The sequence below is a fragment of the Prinia subflava genome, chromosome 4, assembly GCF_021018805.1.
Source record: "Prinia subflava isolate CZ2003 ecotype Zambia chromosome 4, Cam_Psub_1.2, whole genome shotgun sequence".
Lineage (NCBI taxonomy): Eukaryota > Metazoa > Chordata > Aves > Passeriformes > Cisticolidae > Prinia > Prinia subflava.
Window position 1 is genome coordinate 52,135,460 of NC_086250.1, and position 24,609 is coordinate 52,160,068.

Consider the following 24,609-nt stretch of genomic DNA (forward strand, 5'->3'; position numbering starts at 1 on the left):
TCCATGTTAATGCTCTCAGGTGGGGAATATAATATCAATATAACCCTGCACTGCAAGGCTGTTAATTTTTACTTAAAACATTCCTAAAAGCTTTAAAAATAAGTTAGTAATAATAAAAATAATCCAAAACATTGCATCTGACCCATTTGTTAAACTTCTGGAAAAGCAAGTTAAAAATCCTGCTGAGACCCTACTTTCCCAGTACTACCAACTTGTTCGTTCATAACTGGCTTACTTGCAGGATACAGTCTCCAAAAACATCATGCTTAATCATTTATTTTTGTCACTAATTTAGTGCATTATGACACAATTAAGATGCTGGTTGCTGAAAGTCAGTTTATATATAATTCTGTATTTCATTTCAACAAAATATATAAGCATGAGATCCAAGAGATGACCAACTTTACAAATGTCTCGTCTCTATGTGTATTATCCACTGCAAACACCAATTTTAGTGAAAATAGATTTTAAAAATGCATCCTTCATCAAACAATTTTACTCTTTTTTCTTGTTTACTAAGGTACTTAACCATAATTTCTGCCCTGAAAAAATAGTTTAGGGAAATTCTGTGGTCTGAATTATGTGAGGGTTCAGACCTGACAAGCCTTTGTTGTCATACTGATTCTATGAATGAGCCAGAAAGTAAAGAAAATGAACAGCTGAAAATCAACTGACACAAACAGCCTCAGCTTTATTGAAAACTCTTGCTTGTTATGGTTGACAGCTTCTCAAGAGTTCTCTGAAGTGGTGCAAAATGGTTATTTTCTTCCATGAAGGTATGCAACTTAAAGGGAGAATACTGATGTCAAAGCCTGATTTAATGGAGAAGTGCATTCATGGACACCTGTAGACCTCATTGCCATATTCAAGGCTAAGGCTATAGCAGCCAATTCTGTTTTGGGGAAACTAATAAAAGTCAGGGGCAGCTCAGAAGCAGTTAACAGATTTCCCTTGGGTAAACTACAGTTGCCACATGATTGTAAGGCTTTGCAGAGCAGACCTGTGGAGATTAAAAATACCACATCCAGTGGGAGTGGTGAACATAAGGCCACAAAGAGGACTGGTTCATGAAAAAGTAAAAAGCCAGTTTTACAAACAGAAAATAATCTATCTAAAATAAAAGGGAGAATAATGAGTCTGCTAACCTAAAATTGATATGTTTGCTTATTTGTTTTAAGATAAAATATTTCACCACAAGGACAGTAAGCACTGGAGAACATTAGTCAGGGGAATTGTGCATTTTGGGTTTCATGTTGGAGAGTTTCAAGATGAGTAGACAAATCCCTGAGCAACCTGGTCTGAACAGAGTAATAACCTTGCTTTGAGCAAGACTGGATGCTTCTGAGATCCCTTCCACTTGAAATACTGTGATTCACTGTTTCCACTGCTCTTGAATAATCAGGAAATTTCTGACAGAACTGGAAGGTGATACCTTAAAGTAAGAGCACTGTTTGCTGGTCCTCCTCTGTGTGTCTGCAGGACCAAAGGCCTGAACAGGCCACGAGCTCCTGCACTGCATATGCAACAAATACCATATGATATAATCCAGGACTTGTATCTTGGTTTAGTTCTTATATCAGCATTTCCCTCTGGTACCTGGCTTAATTTAGCCAACAGATATTGTATATCTGTAAAGTTAATCAATAAACATTATTTGTATCATGGCAGCTCCTGATTGCCCCAGTGATAGTCATAGCCCTATTTTGCCACTGTATAAAAAAATTGTGATAGCAGCCTCAATCAGGTTTAAAAGTGTGGTGTCATGCACCAGTACTTACTTCAATACTTACACAAAACCATTCATTAAGAAAAAGTGCTTCTTTTATAATTCAACACAGCTGAACCTGCAACTAACAGCCACAGGAAGCAAACCACATATACAGTGTTAAACACTGCATTCTGGCATTACAGAAGTCATGACTGACATCTCTAAATACGCACTACCAAAAATAAATGTAAACCACTAACCAAATACCAAAAGCATTTTTGGTTGTTGTTGTTAAGAAACATGGACACTATCTTTAAAAGACAGATTGATGTTTACTACTATCATACAGATGTCCCAAGCCATGATCCAATCTAAATATATGCATCTTTCATTCAGACTACTAATTACACGCTCTTTACAAATTATCACAGATATCCACAACAGGAAAGGCTGTAGTCTTTACATGAAAAACACGTAACAACCAAATAAAATATCATTATTTGAAGATAACTTTGAACTCCAACTTACATTCTGACCACATTGCACTGTTTTGTGTTTAGAACATTACAATATTAACACAGTCTGGTAAGATTAAACTGCCACCTGTCCTGCAGATATCATGAGCTTCCTGGTGAAGATGCACTTGATTGACAGATTGACTGCTAAATCTTCAGCTCTGTATTAGGGTTTCATTCGTCAAGGGGATATATCTATTTTTGCAGAGAGGTATGATGATAATTTAGTGTCCATTTGTACAGATCAACTCAGATCTATCAATATACATCTATCTAGAGAAGTATATATATATATATATATATTTTTTTTTTTTTTTTTACAAGAGCAACAATGTATTTTAATGAGGTCCTGGGAGGATGTAGTCTAAACAATGCTTAAGTATGCATTCTCCTTCCAGGTTACAAGGTGCTTAATAGATAAAGTGCTGTGTAAGTAGTCATGCCGCTCTTCTCCATTTTTTGTGCATTTTTGATGGGTCTGTAAACTACGGGTTCAAGACAGTCTCCTCCCTGATCTTTTGTTTGTGATCAACACTGTTTCAAACAGAGCTTGAATCTAGAAAACAGAAAACCAACATGCTCTCTGATAACCCCCAAATAATAATAACAAGGATTTATATTTGAAATAATAAAATCTAAATTTCATTATTCTGCTACCCTGAGAATGGGGGCAAATTGTCAGTGATAATGGCTATGCACATTTATTTTTTTCCTTCATAACATGAAGATATAAAAATTCAGACTAGCTGAACTAGAATAGAAACCTGATCTAACTATGATCTTTAGAAAGTCTAGCACTCTTCCTGATTAGACTCTCAGACTGGATCATCTCTGGGACTGTGAAATACAGCATTTATAATAATGTAGATCCTTATCACTGTGGTGACCGAAAGCATTTTAAGTGACCACATGTGAGAAAAAAAAACCTTTTTTTTTTACAGCCCAGTGCCATTTGTAGATGGAATGCTGGGTGCCCAGCTGGGGTAAGCATAGAGATCAAATATAGGCACTATCCATGTCATAATTGCAAGCATAACTACAGCAACTCCGATGATGTTAATGCCCAAGCCAGCTTTCACCTAAAGGAGAGGAAAAAGAAAGCAGAAACATGCATCAAGACACTGAAGAAAAATTTTTAAATGCCAAAAATCCCCTTTAGGACTTTTTGCTTAAAACTCACCATGTCCATAACAGTTAAATGACCATATGAAAACACAATGGCATTGGCTGGGTTTGCTACAGGAAGCAGGAATGCAAAGGAAGTACACAAGGTAGCAGGTATCAAAATGAAAAGTGGGTTCACGTGAATGGCTTCAGCCTACCAAAAAATGAAAGAGTATAGCTGTCAAGGGATTTGCCAAATTAAATACAGGTATACAAAGTTCCTCTATTAACACAAGTGAAATGTGAATTAAACTTTGCCAGATTAAACAATGAGAAAACACCCTTTTTAGTAAATTATTTTTAAAGAACATTATACAGGCACGAAAAGCAAAAACACTGCAATAAAGATGATAAAGCTGAATTTGTATATATTACATTATTGATAATCCAGATGAAGGGTTAGTGTGTACCCTCAGTAAAGTTGTGAATAACACTACATTCTGTGGGAGTGTTGGGTGGGAGTCTCCAGCAGGAGTAGGAAGGCTCTGCAGAGGGATCTGGACAGGCTGGGTGGATAAGGTTCAACAAGACAAAATTCCAGGGTCACAATGGCAGGCAGCACCACAGGCTGTGGCAAAGTGGCTGCAAAGATGCCAGGTGGAAAAGGACCTGGCTGTGTTCCTTGACAGGAGCTGAACATGGGCCAGCATTGTGCCCAGCTGGCCAAAAAGGCCAATGCCATCCTCATCTGTATCAGCAATGGTGTGGCCAGCAGGACCAGGGCAGTGTCTGTCCCCTGTACTCAGCACTGTTGTGGCCACACTTTGAATGCTGTGTCCAGTTCTGGGCCCCTCATTAGTAGAAAGACATCGAGGGGCTGGAGCGTGTCCAGAGGAGGGCAATGGAGCTGGGGAAGGCTTGGGAGCACAAATCCTTAGGAAGCGCAGCTGAAGGGGCTGGGGGTGGTCAGTCTGGGCAAAGGCGTCGCAGGGGAGACGTTATCATTCTCTACAACTTCCTGAAAGGAGGGTGGTGGGGCTTGGTCCCTTCTCCCAGAAAACTAATGATAGGAAAAGAGGACATGGCCTCAAGCTGCACCAAGGGAGACTCAGGTTGGACATCAGGAAGAATTTCTTTATTGAAAGAGTTGCTAAGCATCGGAATGGACTCTCTATGGAGGTGGTGGAGTCATCATCTCTGGAAGTGTCCAAAAAACAATTGGACGGAACACTTAGTGTCATGGTTATTTGGCAAAGTAGTTATCAGTCAAAGATTGGACATGGTGATCTCACAAATCTTTTCCAATCTAAATGATTCTGTAACTCTGTGAAAATAGGAGTAACATTTCTTTGAAAGCAAAAGGCATTAGTATGTATCAAGGCTGGCCAAGAGGAAAAGGTACAGACTAGAAGACAATCAGGAAGTTTTGAAGAAGAAATAATTGGCTGTATTGATAAAGATGAGAAGAAAGAACAGAACTGATCTAAGGACAGAAGAAATGTGAGTTACATACAAAGCATATGTATTAGCCCTCTCTTCTCTTTGTGTCAACCTGCAGTGATAACCATTTTTGCTGAAGATGCAGTCCTGAAGAAGCCCTAAGAGAACTGTCCTTTTAAGAGCTTCAAATGTTCACAAATAGTAATGACAGCAGCAATTTTCACATGTTGAACTGTACTGGAGTTTACTGAAGTAATTTTCTTCGCAGTGGCTTGTAGGTTTTGGATTTGTGCTGAACACAGTGTTGACAATATAGGGATGTTTTTCTTCTGGCTGAGCAGTACTTACACAGAGCAAAGGCCTTTCTATTTTTCTCACTGCCACGCTGATGAGGAGGCTGGGGTGGAATTTGTAGGAGACACAGTCAGGACAGCTGACCCCAACTGACCAAGGAATATTCCATACCATATGGCATGGTGCTCAGTACATAAGGTGGGGAGAGTTTGGAGTTGTGGCATTTCTTACCTTGAGTAGCTGTTATGTGTGATGGGGCCCTGCTCTCCTGGAGATGGCTGAACAGCAGCTTGACCAGGAGAAGCAGTGAATTAATTACTTGTTTTGCTTTGCTTACACATGGGGCTTTTGCTTTCCCTGTTAAATTGTCTTCATCTGAACTCATGAGTTTTCCAGCTTTCCCCCTGCTAATTCTGTCTAGGACTCTGATGCTGCAAGAGTGAGTGAGTGGCTGCCTTTGGCTTGGTTGCTGTCTGGGTTTAAATCATAAAAGGAACTTTTATCCAATTTTACTGATCTTTCAGCATCTCTTGTTAGAAACACCTAAAGCAACCAAGTATCCAATGCACAATACAGGATAGCAAAAAACCTGTGCAAAGTATTTTATTGAGGCTTTTTAAAACTCCTTCTTTGAGCAACTGCATGATTACATGGATCATAGAGTAGATTCTGAAAAATAAGCAATAAGCAATAAGAGTAGATGATTAAAAATAAGCTTGTTATACTCACCAAAGGAGATAGTATGGGCAGAAAGATCGTAATGGTAGCTGGGTTGCTGGCTACTTCTGTTACTGAAGTGACAATAAGGCAGGATATGAGGATAATCAGCCACAAGGGTAGTGATCCTAGAGGGGTCAATTTACTTGCTACCCACTCAGAAAGTTTTGAAACCTGCATAATGAGTGTGAGAAAATGATTATGTTTAGCAAGTCACTGACAGGAAAATTTTAAAAATGGTATATGATAGAACTTAACTGATCTGTTAATTATGAAGTATTTAGGTAAAAGAGAAAAATCTGAAATATTTTCCATATTTCTCCAGCATATTTTTAAGACCATTTTTCTAATTTGATGGTGCCCTATAGGACCCCATGCAAACTATATTCTATTTATTTACATTTGCATCTCTGAGATGGTTAGAGGAGTCTTAATCAGACTACGATAATATGAATATTTTAGGCTTCATAACCAGAGTCTAGGTCCAAAGCTCCTTGATTTACTGGAGTCCATGAGGGTCCAAATGGGAATTATCTCAGTGCCATTAACTCTAAGGCTTTGGAAACAGTCTGTCTTCACAACCCCTGCCCCCTTAAATTAAATAAGAAACAGTAGTCGTCATTGTGCATAATTTTGGAAGATATAGGAAACTTCTTTTTTCTAAACCTGCTTTCTGAACATCTTGAACATTTGTCGCAGTTATCCTCTTCAATATTGCTACAGAATAACTTGTGAAAACAAGAGAATAACTGTAAATTCACTGCATGTCTGAATTGCTACTGATGCACATTAATTGTTCAGTATTTTCTATAAATTACATTACCTCGCAGCCGTCTGCCAGTGCAAACCCGCCACCAACAAGAATAGCTATTTCCCAGGGCATGCATGACTGAAATTCCTTCCAAGTAATCAGTGGAGTGTAAGCAAAGACAGCTAGAGGAAAAAAAAAAAATATATATATATATAGTGCCCCAACCAACATTTAAAAACATATTGAGGAGCTCTTGAAATAATCTCCCTGACGAGGACAAAATTCAAAGACAAAACCCCCATTGTCACAACATGAACAAAGTCTGATAGAAACAACCTGCACTTCCTGGGACAGATCTTTGACTGGGGAAAATTCATGGCTTGGAGAGACTAGAGCTGTGATGGTTTCCACCAGTGGAGCACTGGCCCCTTTCCCCACCTTCCCTATGTGGAAGGCAGCTGTATGATATCAATGAGTGTGATTTACTCAGTAAAACTGTGCTATTCAGACAGATTGCTGAGCAAATGCTGTTTCACTTCGACCCATTTAGGTTTTTGACCTTGCATTCTCTGTGAACCCCTAGATCCCATTGTTTTCAATAGCACAACTGAATGCATAAAGAGGACAAGCCAGAGGTGTACTTTAAACAAAAAATCCATTTTAAAGAGGAAAAATTACATGATAATGAATTAATGTACAGTTTTGAGTTTTATAGGGTACCCTGATCAAGTAGTAACATTTTCAAAACATAAGCCTAGCCCTGCCCCATGCAGACCCATTCCAAACCCACTGCAGTCACTGGGAAGGTGTTTTCCATTGGTGTCCGTGGGCTGCAGGCAGCAGCTTCCTGCACAGCACTAACTCCTGCTGCTCACATTGTGTAATTGTTGGCTCCAACTTCCAAGCCAGGGATGCTTTACACCCCAGTGCTTTATATCCTCTACTGAGACTTCAGCATTAGTATTTAACAACATTCCTCTAACCAGTGCAGTAAGTTACATTTACAGTAGCATCTTAGATACCTTATTGTAATAAAATCAACATCAAAATATACTCAACTGTTTTCTCCATTTGATGTCCTAGGCAATATTTTGGCTGGAATAATAAAGAACAGGAGGCCTATTACTAAGGCAGCTGTTGAATCCGTAATGTAGCTTTTATACCTAAGGAGAAGTTAACAAGAAAAAAAACCCACGTAAATATATGTATCATCAGGAGAAGGGGGAGAGGCGAGAAGAAGAGGATAGAGCAGAAAAGTCCACAGTCTGCTGTGGACTGAACATAATCCTCTGTTCTTCATCCCTTGCACCACTAGGTGTGGTGGAAAGAGGTAGAGGAGTAAAGAATGGAGGAGTCAGATTTAGCCTGGAAAAAAGAAGATGGGGGAAATATTTCCATTTTTGTCTTTGTTTCTCACCATCCCAATCTGTTTTTAATTTGCAGTTAATTTTTCCCATATCAAGTCTGCCCATAATGGTAACTGATAAGCAATCAGTTATCCCTGTCTTTATCCTGACCCACAGCTTTTTGACCTTATTTTCTCCCCTGTCCTGTTGAGGAGAGGCAGTGAGAAATTGGCTGGGTAGGCACCTGGGAGACAATCAAGGTCAGCTTCTCACAGCTATAGAAATTTTTGGTGCAGGCCCTGTAAATTCATAAATAAACATTTTTAGTAAGCATGTGTTGCTTTGCCACACAGAAATAAGCTGGGAGAGGGGACTATTCAGGAGTAGCTGATGTTTAAATAACTAGTTTTCACAGCTGATTGATAAATTTAATAATTTTAATATGCTCTGCAATAGAATCAGTTTAAGAGGCCTTAAAGAGCACAGTGCACACCCACAAAGGGCAGAGCTTTTGTAGCTGAGGAAAGGCAGCAGAGCTTCATTATCATCCTCCTGTGACTGTTATTACTAGGGTCACAGTCACAAGGGTCGTGTTTGTTTTGGTCATTTCCAGTGCCTAAGAACTGTTTGCACTACTGTTTCTTAAACTGCTTCAATATCCTTCTAACTTGTAAAGAATAGCCCCAAGATCAGGCAAGGTGCAAAGCTGAGCTGTAAGGCCACTTGAACACGTCCAAGCCTGTTATGCAATGTTAGCTGGTGACATATCCCAGTCTGTCTGATTTCAGTCACAATGGTGATTAAAATGAATAGAATTCTTACTGAAGACAGCTAAGCAAACATTTTCTTAACCTTGGTGGTTTTTTCTATTTTCTCTAAGTTCTTCTATAAGATTTTTTGAACCAATACACCAATATATTTGTTCTCTGAGCCTCAGACCATATGCTTTCTAAATATTCAGCTACACTAGGTCCAATAATAACTTCCCATCAGATCTTCCCAGCAGCTTAATGTTCATCTCTGCTGAACCAGAGCTTTTCACTGAAAGGAAAAAAAAATTCTCTCAGTTATATGCTACAAATATCTAATCTGATGTTTCCCTTTGCTTTGTTAGGTGAAATTCAAACAAAAACCTTAATATTCATAGTTGATTTACACCAAAACCAGCATAATTTTAGCTAACACTTAGGGTTTCACAAAATGAAGATCCCATAGAAGTTGAAGTGATTCTCTAATATTTTCTGTGTCCTGCTTCCTGTTCCTGCTTTCTATTTTCCATAAAAAATACATTTTGAAAAAATATTATTATATTTGTATGGTTTCTTAAGGCAGGAGGTTCTGCCTGTATATCATCTTTATCTTAAGACCAGATGCACCAGATCTAGACAGCCAAAATCTCTTCCTCTTGGATCCTATCCTACATTCTTTTAAGACTTGCTAGAAGTTTTGAAGGAAAGCGAGATCTAGATACAGAAACAATCCATGCTGTCACTTTCCTCCAGACAGCTCCATTTTTGTATAATGGTTGAGTTTGAAAGGGGCCTCAGGAGGTTGTCTGGTCCAGCCCCCTCTGCTCAGGCAGAGTCACTCAGAGCCAGCTGCCCAGGGCTGTGTTCAGACAGTTTTTTAATATCTCCAAGGATGGAAAATCCAAAACTTCTCTGGGTCACCATCACAGGTAAAAAACATTTCGTGATATTCAGGAGGGATCCTGTAAGTCTCATTTTTTGCCCATTGTCTCTCATCCTGTTACTGAGCCCCCTTAAGAAGCGCCTGGCTCTTTCTTCTTTGCTCCCTCCCATGTAGTTTTAGACATTGTCAAGGTGATCCTGGAGCCCCCTTCCTGCAGGGATTGTTCCTCCTCAGGTGCAGGACTCTGCACTTACTCTAGTTGAACTAGGGAGTGCAACATTTGCTCACAAACTTAGTATCCCTCATGCAAAATACTATTCTCAAAAGACCTGCTTGGGACACACAGAGCATCCTACCATCAGTCAAACTATTGTGAGGACACACACATGATGCCATTCCAAACAGAAGCTTTTCAATCAATATGAAATTTTGAGATTATTCTTTTCTAAAGCCTATTTATCCAAGTTATAACACAACTGCTTATATAACATCTACCTGCTTATAAGACTGCAAATCTGATTGTGCTATAAGGAAGCAAAAAAACCTGTTGATTCAGGAGATTTCACAATGACTCCAACTGAGATCATTGTGGAGAACATGGCTGTGGACAAAAAATACATAGAGGTCTTGTATTAGAAGTAAAGAAAGCAGTAAATCATGAAGAAAAAAATACAGTACATTCAGGGAATTATCTGAGGAGGAGTGAGGGAAGCCCATCTTGCCTACATCAGCTGTAATCAGTTGCAGCTCAATGTTTCTGTTTCTTATGAGAAACTGAAAGAACTTTCTGTTTCTTATGAGGGTCATAAATCCAAAGGCCAAAGGCCAACCTGGAACTCCTTTAATTGAAGCTAATATCCTACAGCCTGGAATCAGACCAGGACATAGAAGGAAACTGCTGCAGCAGAAATGATGTGTGATCCTGTGCTGTCAACAGATGGGGAGGAAACACACATTTTTACCCTGTGCTGCTCTCTGTAGTGTTATACAATATCTATTAAAACATCCTGGTAGAGGTAATGTATTTTTGAAAAGCATCTGATAAAGCTGGACATAATGGGCTCTACTCAATACTGTTACAGCAGAAATGTGGATTAAAAACTTGCTGACAGTATAAAAAGTAGCTCTTAAAAAGTATGAAGGTAACGTTATTAAACAGAGGTATTTCTGCTAGGATTTCAAAAATATCAGTTTACATATTAAAGTGGTATTCAGTAATGTGAGGATGCACACAAGGGTCTGAGAACATGAACATGGGTGGTGAGAGTGATGGGAAATTTTGTTTGAAACAAAGATTTAAGCATTTCATTTAGTTTGTCAACTAAAAGCTTATAAGGTGATATAATCACAAGATACATATACTTTTAATACACAGAAGAGTTTTTAATCCAACGGAGAGAAACAAAAATAGATAGCTGGAAGCTATATTCAGACAGAAAGCAATGTTAATTTGTCTTTTTTGGTTTGACAACAGACATGACTATCAAGGAAATTAGCAAATTCCAAAATCTGAGGAACCTGGGCTTTGCCACCCTAACATCAAGCCTGGTTTCATTCTGGAAATTCAGGTTTAAATAAAGCAAAATCCTACTGGGTTTAACACACAGAACAGTGTAACTCTTTTGATTTCAGCATGTTAGAATAAAGAATCAGACAGCCCTTTCTGGTTAAAGACCCTGAGGGTGGTGCAATTCCCAGCTAATAGGACCCACTAACTAGTCCAGGGGCGACATTGTGGCTTTTCATAAGGTAAAAGCTCTTTTCAGGTGGCAGAACTTCCCTTAGGCCTTCTTGAGACTGTGGGATAAAACCCTGTGGAAAGCAAGAGTGATCAGATTTCTGTAAGTGTGGAGAATATTTCCTTATAGTTGTTTCCTGTACCATAAACTTAAAGAAGTTGTGAACATCTCTATCTCTGTACTTAAATCCAAAACACTGAGCAATTTTATATGCAGGGGCCTTAGGGAACAAATGTGTAAAGATGTAGTCTGCAGTTCAGTGCACTGACACAAGCCTCTTGGACATCACAGTGACTGAGGTACAGTTCATAAGATCTGAGGGTTTTTTCCTATTTCTTTGGTTTGGGTTTTATTTCCAAGTATATGCCTTGCTCACACTGTACCAATGCTGATCCTATGCCCCACTCAGGTATTTTCACTGAGAAGTTTTTTTCCTCAGAAAGTATTAACGTAATGTACTGGTCTTATGACTGTAAATATAACTGATTGATAAACTAAAGATATCTAGAAATACTCAGGGTATAAATAGTAAGAAAGTCTTTCTTCTTAAAGTGCATAAGGAAAGTTTTGTTTCTCTTCAGGTTACCTCACCCAAATTACAACATAATTTGGCCCAATGTGATCTGACACACGCTTGCAGTTCCTTCCAAGTACCACATTAGAGGGCATCCACAAAGTAACATCCCTGTGGAGAACCTGTAACCCTACTCCTTTTCAAGAATGTTCTGTTTTTCTCTTCCAATGAACAAAATCCTCAGACAATGATAACCTGCTTCAAACAGGAATGTGTAGCTCTCTGGATGGGAAAAAAGTCATTTGAACCGTAAGTCCCATATTTGAAAGGTTGTTTGCCTGTTTTTCAGTTTAATATGTATCTCTTTAAACAATGCTGGGTGAGCACTGGGTGTTAATAGGAAGCAGGAAGAGAAGCCAACCCAGCCTGATTGTTTAGCTAGCTGATTGCTTAATTAGGTCACCACTCCAAAACCCTTTCAAGAGTAGTGTTTCATATTAGACACTGATCATCAGGTCTGCTGTTGTTATAAGGGAAAAACAAATGTTCTTTTTCAAATCTTTTCTGATGATTAAAAGTAAATAATTTTAAAACAGCCTTTGTTTTTAATACACTTTTTAATGGTATTTTTTGCACAAAATAATTTTGTGTTACCCTTTAAATCTTCAAAGTGCTACAATTATTCCTTGTGACATCCCCTCCCAGACTTTCTGGAAAAGCACTGGGAAGATGTGTAAGTGGTGGAAATATATTCAAAGAGAGAAGGCATGATGTACGTGTATTCACATGTCATTTGTCACAAACACACAGGAAAACAAAATGGAAAATTACCCACCTAGTCTCAAACTGGCTTTTGGGATAGCTGGTAATAAATGTTAAGGACCTAAACAGCATTAAGTCTTGTTTGTCCCAATCCTATAACTACTTCCCACCACTCCAGAGCAAAACTTGAAACTTTATCACAGAAAACCAGAATTGAAATTGCAGTAATTACAGCATGAGAAAAGGAGATATCACGGTAATATAAGTTCCTGTAAAACTGACTGATTACTTAGGGAAAGAAATCCAGGTGATCCTGGAGAAGTTGCAGCAGAAGGCAAAAAAATACAATAGTTCTTGACTGTTTGGCATTTAGTTGAACTATGACTTTAAGGGAATTATGTATGAATGGACAGTAATTGATATCATTAATTTCAGTTGTCAAAGCAGGGGATGTTGGCCTGTATGCATTTAAGTGTGCTTTCACTAAGGGCAGTGGATCAAAAAATTCTCACCAGATTTATTCTTTAAATTTCATATTTGATGAGGACGAGGGGTACTGTGGCATCAATTATTATGCATTTTCCCTCACTAAGCCTAAAATCTAGTAATAATCCCTCTTAAGAGGCACTTTATTTTATCCTGTAACAGGTATAAAACATTTCAGTTGTTCTCACATACATATGTGAAGTTGCTGGAGTTTATCTTCTGTATACACTGCAAAGGTTTGCAACAACTTTGGCCTGGCATATTTCTGGAATATTGAATGAATTTTAATTTTTTTAAATTGGTAAGAAATAAGGTATGTAATTAAGGCACAGTACAGTTCTTGTTGGTTTATCAAAAGAGATCACTTACTTTGGGAAAAGTGAAGACCATCCTGGGATGAAGCCAGGATCTCTGGTGAACCACAGGAGGGTCATTAGAATGAACAGGACAAGTGTAACAGTTTCTGGGTAGCTACAGCAGAAGTAGAATGAATTATAAATTTTCCTGAATTGACACTTGGATTTACCTGCTCTTGTTTGCAGATTTATAGTTTGAAATACCTAATTGGTCCAAGTTTCTTGTACTCCTCCTGAATCACCTGTGATGAAGCCTCTTCTCTAGCTGTTTTCTTCTTGCCACACTTGAACATGTTTTTAAAACTGGAATGTAAAGCAGCAATATTGAATGATGAGTTAATAGTGTATACAGAAAAAAAGTGTCAAACCTTTCCAGTTATCAATAGCATTTGAGAAATGTAGAATTGTCACTTTACAGTGCAATATCTCCCATTTAGTTATCACACACCAAATTGAGTATATTGGAATTAATTTGCAATGCACAGTGGGAGATTGACAGAGGCAGCAACAAAATGTGTTCTGTTATTGACCAGCTTATTTGGCCAGGAAGGATGAAACTTTAATCATGTAAACTAATTGAAAATAATCGAATATATAGCTCTTTTTAATGAGAGTCCCTTTAAATTTATGGCTTTGCTTTACTTTGTTTTTAAATTAAAAAGTTTTTCTCACATGTGTAGCTTACATATTGATCAGCAGAATGTTTGCTACAAGCCAAATCTTCATTCTTGGATAAGACTCTTACACAATGTTAAAAGAACATTATCAAAGAATAGAGAAAGAAGTTTTCTTGGTAATTTTTCATTATCAAGAAAAAAATGAAACTGTAAATGTTCACATATGGAGTGGTAAGCATGGGATGATTCTGTCTGCTTAAATCTGATCTCACTTTTCACGTCTTGCACCGTAAGTAGCCATGTAATTTTGAAAGATTGGTGTCCCACCTATCTCTCCAGATGTTAGTGAACTCATGGAGAAAAAGACTTTGAAGAATCATCCCAAAAGAGGTATTGCCCTCTCCAAAACCAGAAAAGCCCAAGCTCTGTGGGGAAACAGAAACCCTACCATACCACCATCAAATATAAATTTAGGAAAAGCAGAAGTTTCTTACCTGACATTTACAGATACAATCATCCAGTTTATAACAGACATTGTTCAAGTATTCAAACCAATGCCTCACTCCAACAAAGGGTGACTCTTCCAGTCAAAAAAATGTATGATTTCAGTGTTCTTCTTGCACACATGCATTGATTAATGATGATGTGTGTTTGTTATAACGGAGTGAGTGCACCCATTTGTGATATGGACTTTTCACACTGGGATGAATAGTCCAGGATCCTTATTTTAGAAAATTCTTGTCCCATCCAGAGACTGAGCCATACTAATCAAGATCGCAAAATCATTGTTGCTGCATTTTCTTCCTACTGAGCCTAGGAAACTAAGATACAATATTTACTCCTGGTACAAATTATCTTTTATATCAATAACCTTTAGTTTTATTGATTATACCATTCACTTACTCAAACCCAAGGAAAAGCCACTGGAGCCAGACCCAGGAGAGCAGCAGAATAATAACTGCGATGGGGATGGAAAGGATAAACCAGGATCCAAAATTGATGCACTGACAACCTGGGTAACGTCTGCATGAAAGCAAAAAAAAAAGTTTAGTTCACCTTTTGCAAAGGAATGAAGACCTGTGAGAATTGCCAGAAAGCACTGCTGCAGGAGAGTATTTCTGGCTGGCAGCAGGCATCAGCATGAGGTGGCCTGTGGTATCCTCTTGCCTCACCCTCCCCTCCTGTTCCTGGTCACCACGACTGCTACAGGAACCAGCTGTGCCCATTATTTGAACAATGGATAAGCAGCAGGTCTGGGGACCTGACACTGACTGAGGTGTGTCTAAAGTCAGTTCAGTAAGCAAGGGAGGGCCATGCACAGCTTAAGGGCTGTTAGGACTATAGAGAAACAGAAAGAAAGGAGTTTTTTCAAATTAGACTTTTGCATAAGAAAATACACTCAAATGAAAAAGCTCCAATGAATGTAGAAGACAACAGTGGAAATAACACTGAAATTTGTACTGTTTAGATTTCCATAAGTGATTCAAAACTGATTAAAATCAAAATTTTTATTACTAATATCCATAAATGTTCATTGGCCGGGTGGATGATCTCTCCACTCACCTTGTGTCTTTCAGGCTGTCTCAATTTGCTGTCTGTAAATGTGGTTCATTTAAGCAGACACCTCCCTTCCATGTGCATTTAAGAAAAGAAGGGCTTTGGTTCTCTGAAATAAATTGCTTTACTGTTGAATTTGATTGATGCCAGATAGGCAAAATGGCAGAGTAAAAACAGCCTGTTTTCCAATTTACTTTGTGAACAGAAGTTACTCTTTGAGCACCTCCAGCTTTCCTGAGAGAGCTTGTAATGCTAGAAGTGAAAGAATTCAAGTCTCCTTGAGCAGCTTTCCTTCTTGACCCAAAAAATCAGACGGAAATTAAAATTCTGGAATAGGAAGAATACAAATAATATAGTCTCTTACGAATTGAAGTGCTCAGTAAAAATCAGATTAGTCGATGTTCCTGTGATTGTAGTCAATCCTCCAATGGTAGCAGAATAAGCCACACATAAGCACATCACTTTGAAAATCCCACTGTATTTGTCCTTTCTGCTTTTTCTGTCTGCTTCAGCAGGTGGTAGGTTCTGCTTAGAAAGTATATACACCAATTAATGTATAAGAACAGCTCATCATCAGGCACAAAAACAGAACTTGAGGATATCTCACAAGAGCCAGACAATTTACTGGCAATATAGTTGTCTTCAGTGTGGTTTGGTTTGCAGTTACACTGGTAATGCAATTATTCATGTAAGGGAAAAGGAGGCAGAGTGAAATCCTGAAGTCTTTTCCCTGATCTTAATCTTTACAGAACTGCCTCTGTATAGATTGATACATATACACACAACTGATATATAGAGTTTTTACTCTGATGAAGTTGCTTTACCTTGTGTGAAATGGAAGGACAACACCAGTAATGAAAGAGCTGTACCAGCAAAGTGTGTACATGTGTGTGACTACAGCTTTATTTCTTATTCACATGTAACCAGCTTCATTGCAACCTATGCCATTTTAGGTGTGGCATAGAAATGAGATTTAGGTTAAAACTAAGTTTCACTGCATAATAAAAAGCCACTTTAAGTACCTGTTCATTTCCTTTTTCATTTTCCTTTTCAACTGTACATACAGTACTACCCATATTGTTGTTATATCTGGAAAAACAAAGGCATGTATTGTAACAAACAGATATTCTATTTAGATGGATTCTTAGAACAAAATTTACTAAATTAATAACAATTACCCATTAACTTGTTTTTCTTTCTCTTTCCATTCTGGGTTTTCATATTCTCCTATATTTTCTGTAAGACAGTGATGCAAAGACAGAAAAACATTTAAGGGAGTAAAACTGGAAAGGCTCCATCAGCATGTCTCATTCCATGCACGCTCTTCACATCATTCCATCGATACATATGCAAGCACCAATCTCAGAAACAGTTGATTTGTGCCCTACTCCTTCATGACTCCTGTTCCTCAGAATCTGAATCTTCTAATGAGGAGAAATATTTCTAATTTCCAATCCAACTGTGTAGGTAATCAGTTCAGATTCAGTTGTTCTTCCAACATCACCTTATAGCTTAAAGAGCTCCTTTCTTGTGCTAACATTTAAGCCTTAGTGTATCTATAGCCTGGAGTCATGTTTCTTTCCAGGCATCTTATGAGGCTGATAAGAGAGGCTGATAAGCCAGCCCCTTCTCTTCTCCCCTCCTCTCATCCAGCTGCCATCTTCTGCACCTGTCCAGCTTTAATTTGTCTTTGCCATCACGAGAGAGCTCACAGAGTAGTCCAAGAGAAGCCTCACAGTGATGATGCCAGTGCCTCCCTGGCCATTTGTGCTTGCTGTGTTGGTTCCTGCCCAGTGGGGGTGGCAAGGACAGAACCGCAGCGCGCCTACCGTCCAGCTCCAGTGCTGGGTTGGTGGAGCCATTGGAGCAGCACATCTCCAGCTCATCAGCTTCCGCTTCAGCTTTGATGATCTGCTGAGCTACAGCTTCTACAATTGGCATCACCATGGCAGCAGCAGAGGTGTTGCTGAGCCACATTGACAAGAAAGCACAGCTAACCATGAAACCCAGCATAAGCCTGGAATAGGAGAGAAGAATCTGTGACTGCTACAGTAACACCTCCTATCATTACTCTATTTAATATAAGTAGAGAACTCTGTCAACAGAAATGTTGAAACACTGAAAATTTAAAGCTTGTAATTCTGAAACATCTTTTAATTAAAATTGTCTTGATCTAAGACATTGAAATCATCATATTTTAGAGGTTCAAATATGTTATAAAGTGAAGCAGAAGCAATAATATTTATTTAGAGTTACACTGTATTTGAACTGTGTTTAAAGAGTGAAGCAGAAGCAATAATATTTATTTACAGAATTATACTATATTTGAACCGTGTTTGAAGAAAAAGCCTCATGCACGTCACAAATTCAAGTGAAAGTTGAAATGGCTACACTGCTGATGTTATTAACCTCGTCTTGTACAGTCTAGGTCAAAACCCTGGAGTTGTCACTTAGACTGTTAAGTTAGATATTACTGTTAGATATGCCAGTTAAGTTGTTATAGGAAGAAATATTAAAAATTCAGTGGTACAAAATTTAGTTCTTATTCAGAGCACCAAGACAAGTGTAGGCATTATTTGGGCTTCCATAAGGGTCATCTTTGATATTAAATGGGAAAGGGAAGGTCATTAAAATTCATTAATCTGGTCTTGGCTCAGCTTTTTCAAAGTTTCCTACAAATAATAATGCAATACACTGAATTGCATCAACGACTGAAAAATCAAACTTTCCAAGTCATATCTGGCGAGGTTGGATTGTAAATTTAGAACACAGGTCACAATGTTGTTTTTAATGCATTTCTTGGAGTTGGAAATGTGAACAGTCCTCTTGACTGCCTGTTCCAAATTGCTGTCAGTGACATTAAACACTTGCCATACATCATCATAGCAAGAGAACTTAGTGCAGGGATGGGGTGGTGTTGCACCCTTCTCTCAGAAGACATCTGTGTAATTTGAAAAGTTCTTTGCCCAGACTTGATCAGAAGCTTCACAAAAAATGTCAGTTTTACTTAGTACATGAAGCCAACATAGAAATTATATAAAAATCATGTAAACATTATTTGATCATGTAAAAACACCACTGAAATGTCTCTCATGGTCTTTCATTTCAGCTAATAGCAGCATTTCAAACTGGATTTTTTCTCAGTAGGAGAACCTTGTCTTTCCCTGTTCACTTCTAATTATATAGTGATCAAATCATCTGTAGACCAGGAAGTCACAGACCTAACCCAACATAAATTATCATCTGTAGTGTAAAACCCATTAATTTTGTTAGTTTTTGATTAAGTCCTCAGACAGGAGTTGAAGAAGAATTGTGTTTCTTATGCAGAAAATATGGGTCAGAATAAGCCCATTGAATATGAATTTTCACACTGTAGAAAAATGCCATTTTAGTAGAACTTGCAAGGGGATTTAAAAATAAAAACAAATGAAGACATTTGCTGACGTATTTCAACATTATTTTCATCATAAATTTCCAGCATTAGATGGATTGATGATCAGGTATAAGGGATGGTCAGGTGACCATGTGGTACAATGTGGTGGGCTCTAATGAGGGACTCTAAAAGTGGTTGCAAAATAAGAAAATATATCCTATCCTGTTCATCCCAAATTTCTCTGAATTATTTTCCCCATGCTATTTTCAAAAAATATTACACATGGAATCTTATGCAAATCTTAATATTATACATTACATCCAACTATAAAGTCACTTTTTGCTTGGTAGTGCACAATTGGTATTTTATTACCCTTTCTAGTCATTACAGGTTGCATAGACATATTCACCTTTCTCTGCTAATCAGCAGACTCATAGCTCAAATGACAGAAAGCCTCCACAGGATCATAGAATAATCTGGGCTGTGAAAAACCCTTAAGAGCACAAGAATACAGCTCAAGATAATGGGAGGCAGTAGAACAAGAATGTAAGGAGATTTTTTTCCAAACAGAAAGCTACCAGCTATCAAAAGAGGCAGAACTAAATCAAAATATGTCTGATATTTAAAATAAGGTCAGTCAAATTACTGAGGAATAGAAATAATCCAGCATTCCTATGAAGTGCTATTAGTTAAACCATGTAAGAAGCATCTTATTTTTTAGACCTGGGGTTTCTGGTTTTCTGACCATTTGCTTCCTTTCTGCTTCCTGGCAAGGAGTCATGAGCACCATGTATTCTGGGAAGCTAAACTTGCTCTGTAGATCTTGTGTGCAGCCTTACTGGTACACTGGCAGATGCCTCTGTCAGCCTAAACTTTTTCTGCAAGTTTGTAAAGCAAGCAAAGAAAGATTTTTCACTTCCTAAGATATATGTTGATAGTGAATAAGCAGAGAGTGATTCCCCTTGTCAACTCATCCAGCTGAGGAAGTGCCTATTCTTTGATTTTTGTTCATATGTAGACAAATGAAAACACCTTAAGTAAAGACATTATGTTTGTGTTCTTCCTTTCCCACCACCTGCTTACTTTTATGATGTTTTCCCCCTCACTGCGTATTTGAACTCCTTTTGCATTTTTAGGAATGTCCAGAATTATGAAAACACTACTGAAATTAAAAAATTCAGCATAGAACAGATTTTATGTTGTAGGCATTGGGTGGGAATGTTCCAACAACCATCAAGAAACAAGACCCTATATTATTCACAAACTGATCATACTTTTTGTTCAGAAGGATCCTTATTATGATCAGAAGCACTGCTGAGAACTTTCAATTAGGATTTCAGCAAAATATTAAAGTGTCACCTACAAACCTCTCAAATCAATTTAAATATCTACTTTGTTTGAGTAGAAAAGAAAGGCTAGATTTCGACTGTGGAAAAAGCAGTAGGCAATTATTTCTGGAATACATAGCTTTCCATAAGAATTATTGTCCCTCAAGACATTGTTTAGCACATACCATGCAGGGTTGACACCCACCAGCATCACCATTTTTAAAGCCACTCTTCTGTGCAGATTCCATTTTTCTATTGATGTTGCCAAACAAATTACTCCCATAAGCAGCAGATGAAAGTCTTTAAAATAAGCAGATGCTACCTGAAACAAAATTAAAAAAACAAAAATGAAAACAAATCTATTTTTTAAATCAAATGGTGGATTTCTTTTAGCATTTGGTAATATCACTTTAATGAAAAAAATCAATAAAATTATATTATGAAATAAATAGACTTTTTTTTTTGCTTAAAATTAAACTGTTAAGTTCATTCATTTAACCAAAATGATTCAAGAATAAATGCACCAAAATGCATATGGTTAAAACAAAATAAAAATAAAGCTTAGGAGAGAACATAAAAAAATAAAGCTTAGGATAAAATCATCATTCACATTTAAATGTTTGTTTTGTTACTTTTTTATCTATTTAACAGGTAAAATAACAACTTTAAACATAGACTTAGATTATGATTATCTGTGATTTCATCTCTTTGGCACGAAGGTGTATACTCAGCAGTTTGCACATGGGGTCATTGTTGTGACACTTTGCCTCTGTAATATTAAGGATACGTCATAACTAACTAGCATTTTCCCATCAACTGGCATCTAAACACTGAGCCATTATCTAGAAGAAATCATCAAAGAAATTATTAAAGAAGTGTGAACAAGTCCTGAAGACAAAGCATATAAGCAAGTCTTGAGGCAGAGCTATCGTGATTGGCACTCAGCAAGTCCATGACCTGCCATGTTTCAACATTATATGTTTCATTTTTTGGAGTTTTGATTCCTGATATGCACAGTATAAAAGAGAGAGAAATAAAGGTTACCTGCTTGGATCCCATTATACCAAACAAGGGGAACATAAAGGCAGGGAGCAAAGCTGAAACAGCCAGTGGCAAAGCTTCTGTGAGCCAAAAGATGGCAATTACAAACAATGTGTATGCACATTCTGCTTCCTGCAATACAAAAGGCACCAATAAAAACATGATCATCCAGGGGGAACAAAATCACAATTCAAATAGTACAGCTCCATCACTACTGAGATTCCCTACACCTGGAAAAAGTATGAGTCAAAGGACCAACATTTAGGGTAGTTATGGTGTGCTATTGACAATCCTGCTGACATGAAACACAGTCAGTAAAATAAGTGTAGAGAGGTTTTTTTCCTAGGATATAGTAAAATTATTTAAATTCTATCACTCAGGAAAGTTGGGAAAGAAGTCAGCTGCCTACTCCTTCACGGACAATTAATCATCTAGGTCATTCTGGGGCATTCTCAGGCTATGAATTCCTACAAATCAAAAGCATTCTGCCTCTGTAAGCAAACCTTTAAGACTCCAGAAGTACTCACAGTCAATAATTGGTCAAATTTTTTCTCTCCTGAACTTTTGTCATCAGTAGCAATAAGGCAAGGATATCTAACAAAAAAGGTATCATGGAAGACTGACAAGAAACACAGCTGTTGTTTCTAAGGCTTGCAATTTTAGTGGGTATCTTTTGTTTCTACTCCTTAAAACCACAAATTTTTTTTCTTTTTTCCTTTTTTTTCTCCCAGGAGAATCATTTTCAATGCTGCCTGGAAAATGCAACACCAGAAAAATATAATGAGGTGAAGTAAACCTAGAAATCTCTTTTGTGTAGTTTTTAATTTATATTTCTGCTTTTAAAGAAAATGGTTTGGAACACTTAGTGGCCCTGGTTAGGGTATGAAATTACTCAACAGCAGCAGATATGGTTTGTACTGGGAAAGGATCAGCTTAAGGATGTGGCTCTTGGAACCTTTGACTGGAAAACAACAATATTAAACCTAAGTCAGTCAGCTGTGCCTATAATTTATTTTGGGGAAGAAATTTTTGTTACGTATGAAAGAATTTGAAAATATCCATTCACCTATCAAATGTTCATCTCAAGTCCTACCACATTAAGAATTTCCCATGAGTTTCCTCTCAGAAAGGAAACTGAAATATTGGAACTGTGATGAGGGAGTGTGTAGTACATGGCTCTGTAACCACCATCAAACTGTGATGCAAGGACTTCAGAACCAAAATTTCATGTATTGTCATACATGGTATGCATAATGCACACATGATACCACATCACAGAATTCCATTTCATTCTGACAGCTGACATCAGAGCTGTACCAAACAGAGTCACTAATGACATTTTTAGATAGCTGTTTCATCAACTTGGAGTTGTCTCAGGAGTTAGAGAATGCCAGAATTTTTTTCAAGTAAAATAAAACTATGATGTCCTGTCGTAGATTTTGCTCTATTTAGGAACCAGAGGGAATTTGTCAGATCACTGATTCCAGTTATTTCCTATCAAACAAAACAAAATATGATGAACTTAAAATCCTTCATTGAACAAAAAGTAATTGCAGCTTTTTTCCTGACAATTCATCTCCATTGTCAATCACACAGAGCTGTTTAAAAGAGTGCAAAAAATAATAATGAGAACAATATTTTCAATGTAGTACAGATGTTGTTAGAAAACAAATATGTGATTCAGAGCTTCACGCATCCAGTACAGAATTATATGTTGAAGCTGTCTTCTCTACATTTCTGTGAAAATACAGTGAGTTGAATTTGTTGACAAAAATTATGGCATCATTATTCATTTAAGGTCCCTTCCAACTCAAGCTATCTGTGATCCTGTTAATCTGAAAAGGTCTGTGAATCTCAGTCTTTACATACAGGTGCAAAATATTTATCTCTCCAAGGTCACTTACTTTGGTTTTGATGATAAGTGGAAGTGGAAGTAAAAGCAGTGGGGTGAGGACAATGAGCAGGAACCTTCGGTAAACCAGGAGGTAGCTAAGAATCTTCATGTTTGATGGTTGTTAGATGAACTTTCCTGAAGAAACTGCCAAAAAAACATGTCTGACTTTAAATAGCTGACTCTGATTAATATTTTTCCAGGCTATCACCTTTAGCCATTGCTAAAGCAGGCCAGTAAAGCAAGTTAAAATTAAATCTGGGTCTTTATTGTTTTAGCGAGTTTATTAACAGTAGGTTGATAAGATAAGTGTTCACTTTAAACCAAGGCTAGATGTCAGCCCTCTCAGGACTTTCTCTCCCTGCCCTTCCTCAGAACAAGTTTATGTGATTACAACAGGTTTTAGAGAGCTAGAATAAAAACTTCAGGTGCTCTCCCAGTCACTGTTGACTTCCGTGGGAAGTCAAAACATACAATATACATAGAATATATGTTCAAAACCAGTTGGGGCATTTATGTGAAACCATAAGCATGATAATTTTCTTGAACAGAATTAAAAATTCTTCATTGTCTTCTCCATCTGTGGATATATTCAAAACTTAGGACAAGATCCTGAGCAACATGACCTGAACATTGTTAAGCTTTCAGTAGAAGGATGGACTAGATGACTTGCAGAAGTCCCTTCCAGCCTCAGCCTTTATGTTGTTTTTATCTGTCTAGAATCTAAAGTATATGAGAAAAACGGGGACTTTTTTCTGTCTTGCCAAGCAGAGAATAGCTTGTTTTCTCTTCTCATGCAGAAAAAGGATAGGGTTTTTATGTACATCATACGAAGTTTTGAGGAAGTCTAAGAGTAGGAGACTTTTTGAGACAAAAGTCAAAAATAAATAAATCCTTTTGCCTGAATTTTCCTCTTATTCAGTAAAAAGAAAACTTGGTACTGTCTTTGTAATACAACAAAGTGGCATCAAATAAAGAACAGGAAAAGACAGGAGAGAAGCTTGTACATTGTCTGTGGGCGAAGATTAAAAAAAGGGGGAAGAACACATTGTTTTGTGCTTGGGATCTTACATGAAGCAGAAAATCAGAAGAGGAGACAGATGAAGATGTTTGAGCTGCCATCAGAACCATCCAAAGGTCAGGTAATAAAGGCAGATTTTTTCTATCCATGTAACCTTTTGATTATAAGACTCTCACGTGTCTGGGTAGAGGCAAAGCAAGTGATCAGATTGTCAATGTTGAGTACACACTTCTGGCTTCAGGAAGGTAGGACTTTGGCTATGGGAAAACAGTATCTCCTATCTGTCAGAAAGCAAGTCACTGAAACCCAAAGGTGAGAAATAAACTGGAGAAAGTATAACAAAATAACAGCCTTGCTGCTGGGGAACTGGCAAACAGCTTTGACACAACCTAAAGAGATGAGACTGAGACTTCATTA

The 24,609-nt window shown here is 37.7% G+C and overlaps 1 protein-coding gene across 1 annotated transcript; it reads right to left on the minus strand.

Annotated features, from left to right (window-relative positions):
* Positions 1–1,826: 1,826 nt before the first annotated feature.
* On the minus strand, positions 1,827–23,283 carry SLC13A1 (solute carrier family 13 member 1). Its single transcript, XM_063394927.1, has 15 exons — positions 23,185–23,283; positions 21,284–21,412; positions 20,425–20,561; positions 17,368–17,555; positions 16,717–16,774; positions 16,561–16,627; positions 15,903–16,066; positions 14,885–15,004; positions 13,569–13,667; positions 13,378–13,479; positions 7,589–7,692; positions 6,602–6,711; positions 5,791–5,952; positions 3,404–3,541; positions 1,827–3,302 (listed from the first exon to the last, which is right to left on the minus strand). The coding sequence occupies exons 1-15, from the start codon at positions 23,281–23,283 to the stop codon at positions 3,159–3,161; spliced, it is 1,821 nt and encodes a 606-aa protein (XP_063250997.1). The 3' UTR covers positions 1,827–3,158.
* Positions 23,284–24,609: the final 1,326 nt, after the last annotated feature.

Bases quoted from the DNA above. Each gene is read 5' to 3' on its own strand.
- SLC13A1 (XM_063394927.1), bottom strand. From the start codon at position 23,283: ATGAAGATTCTTAGCTACCTCCTGGTTTACCGAAGGTTCCTGCTCATT. The intron at 13,480-13,568 runs GTATTTCAAACT...CTTCTGCTGTAG, and splicing joins AAGAAACTTGGACCAATTAG to CTACCCAGAAACTGTTACAC. The intron at 3,542-5,790 runs GTGAGTATAACA...ATTTTTTGGTAG, and splicing joins TGCCCATACTATCTCCTTTG to GCTGAAGCCATTCACGTGAA.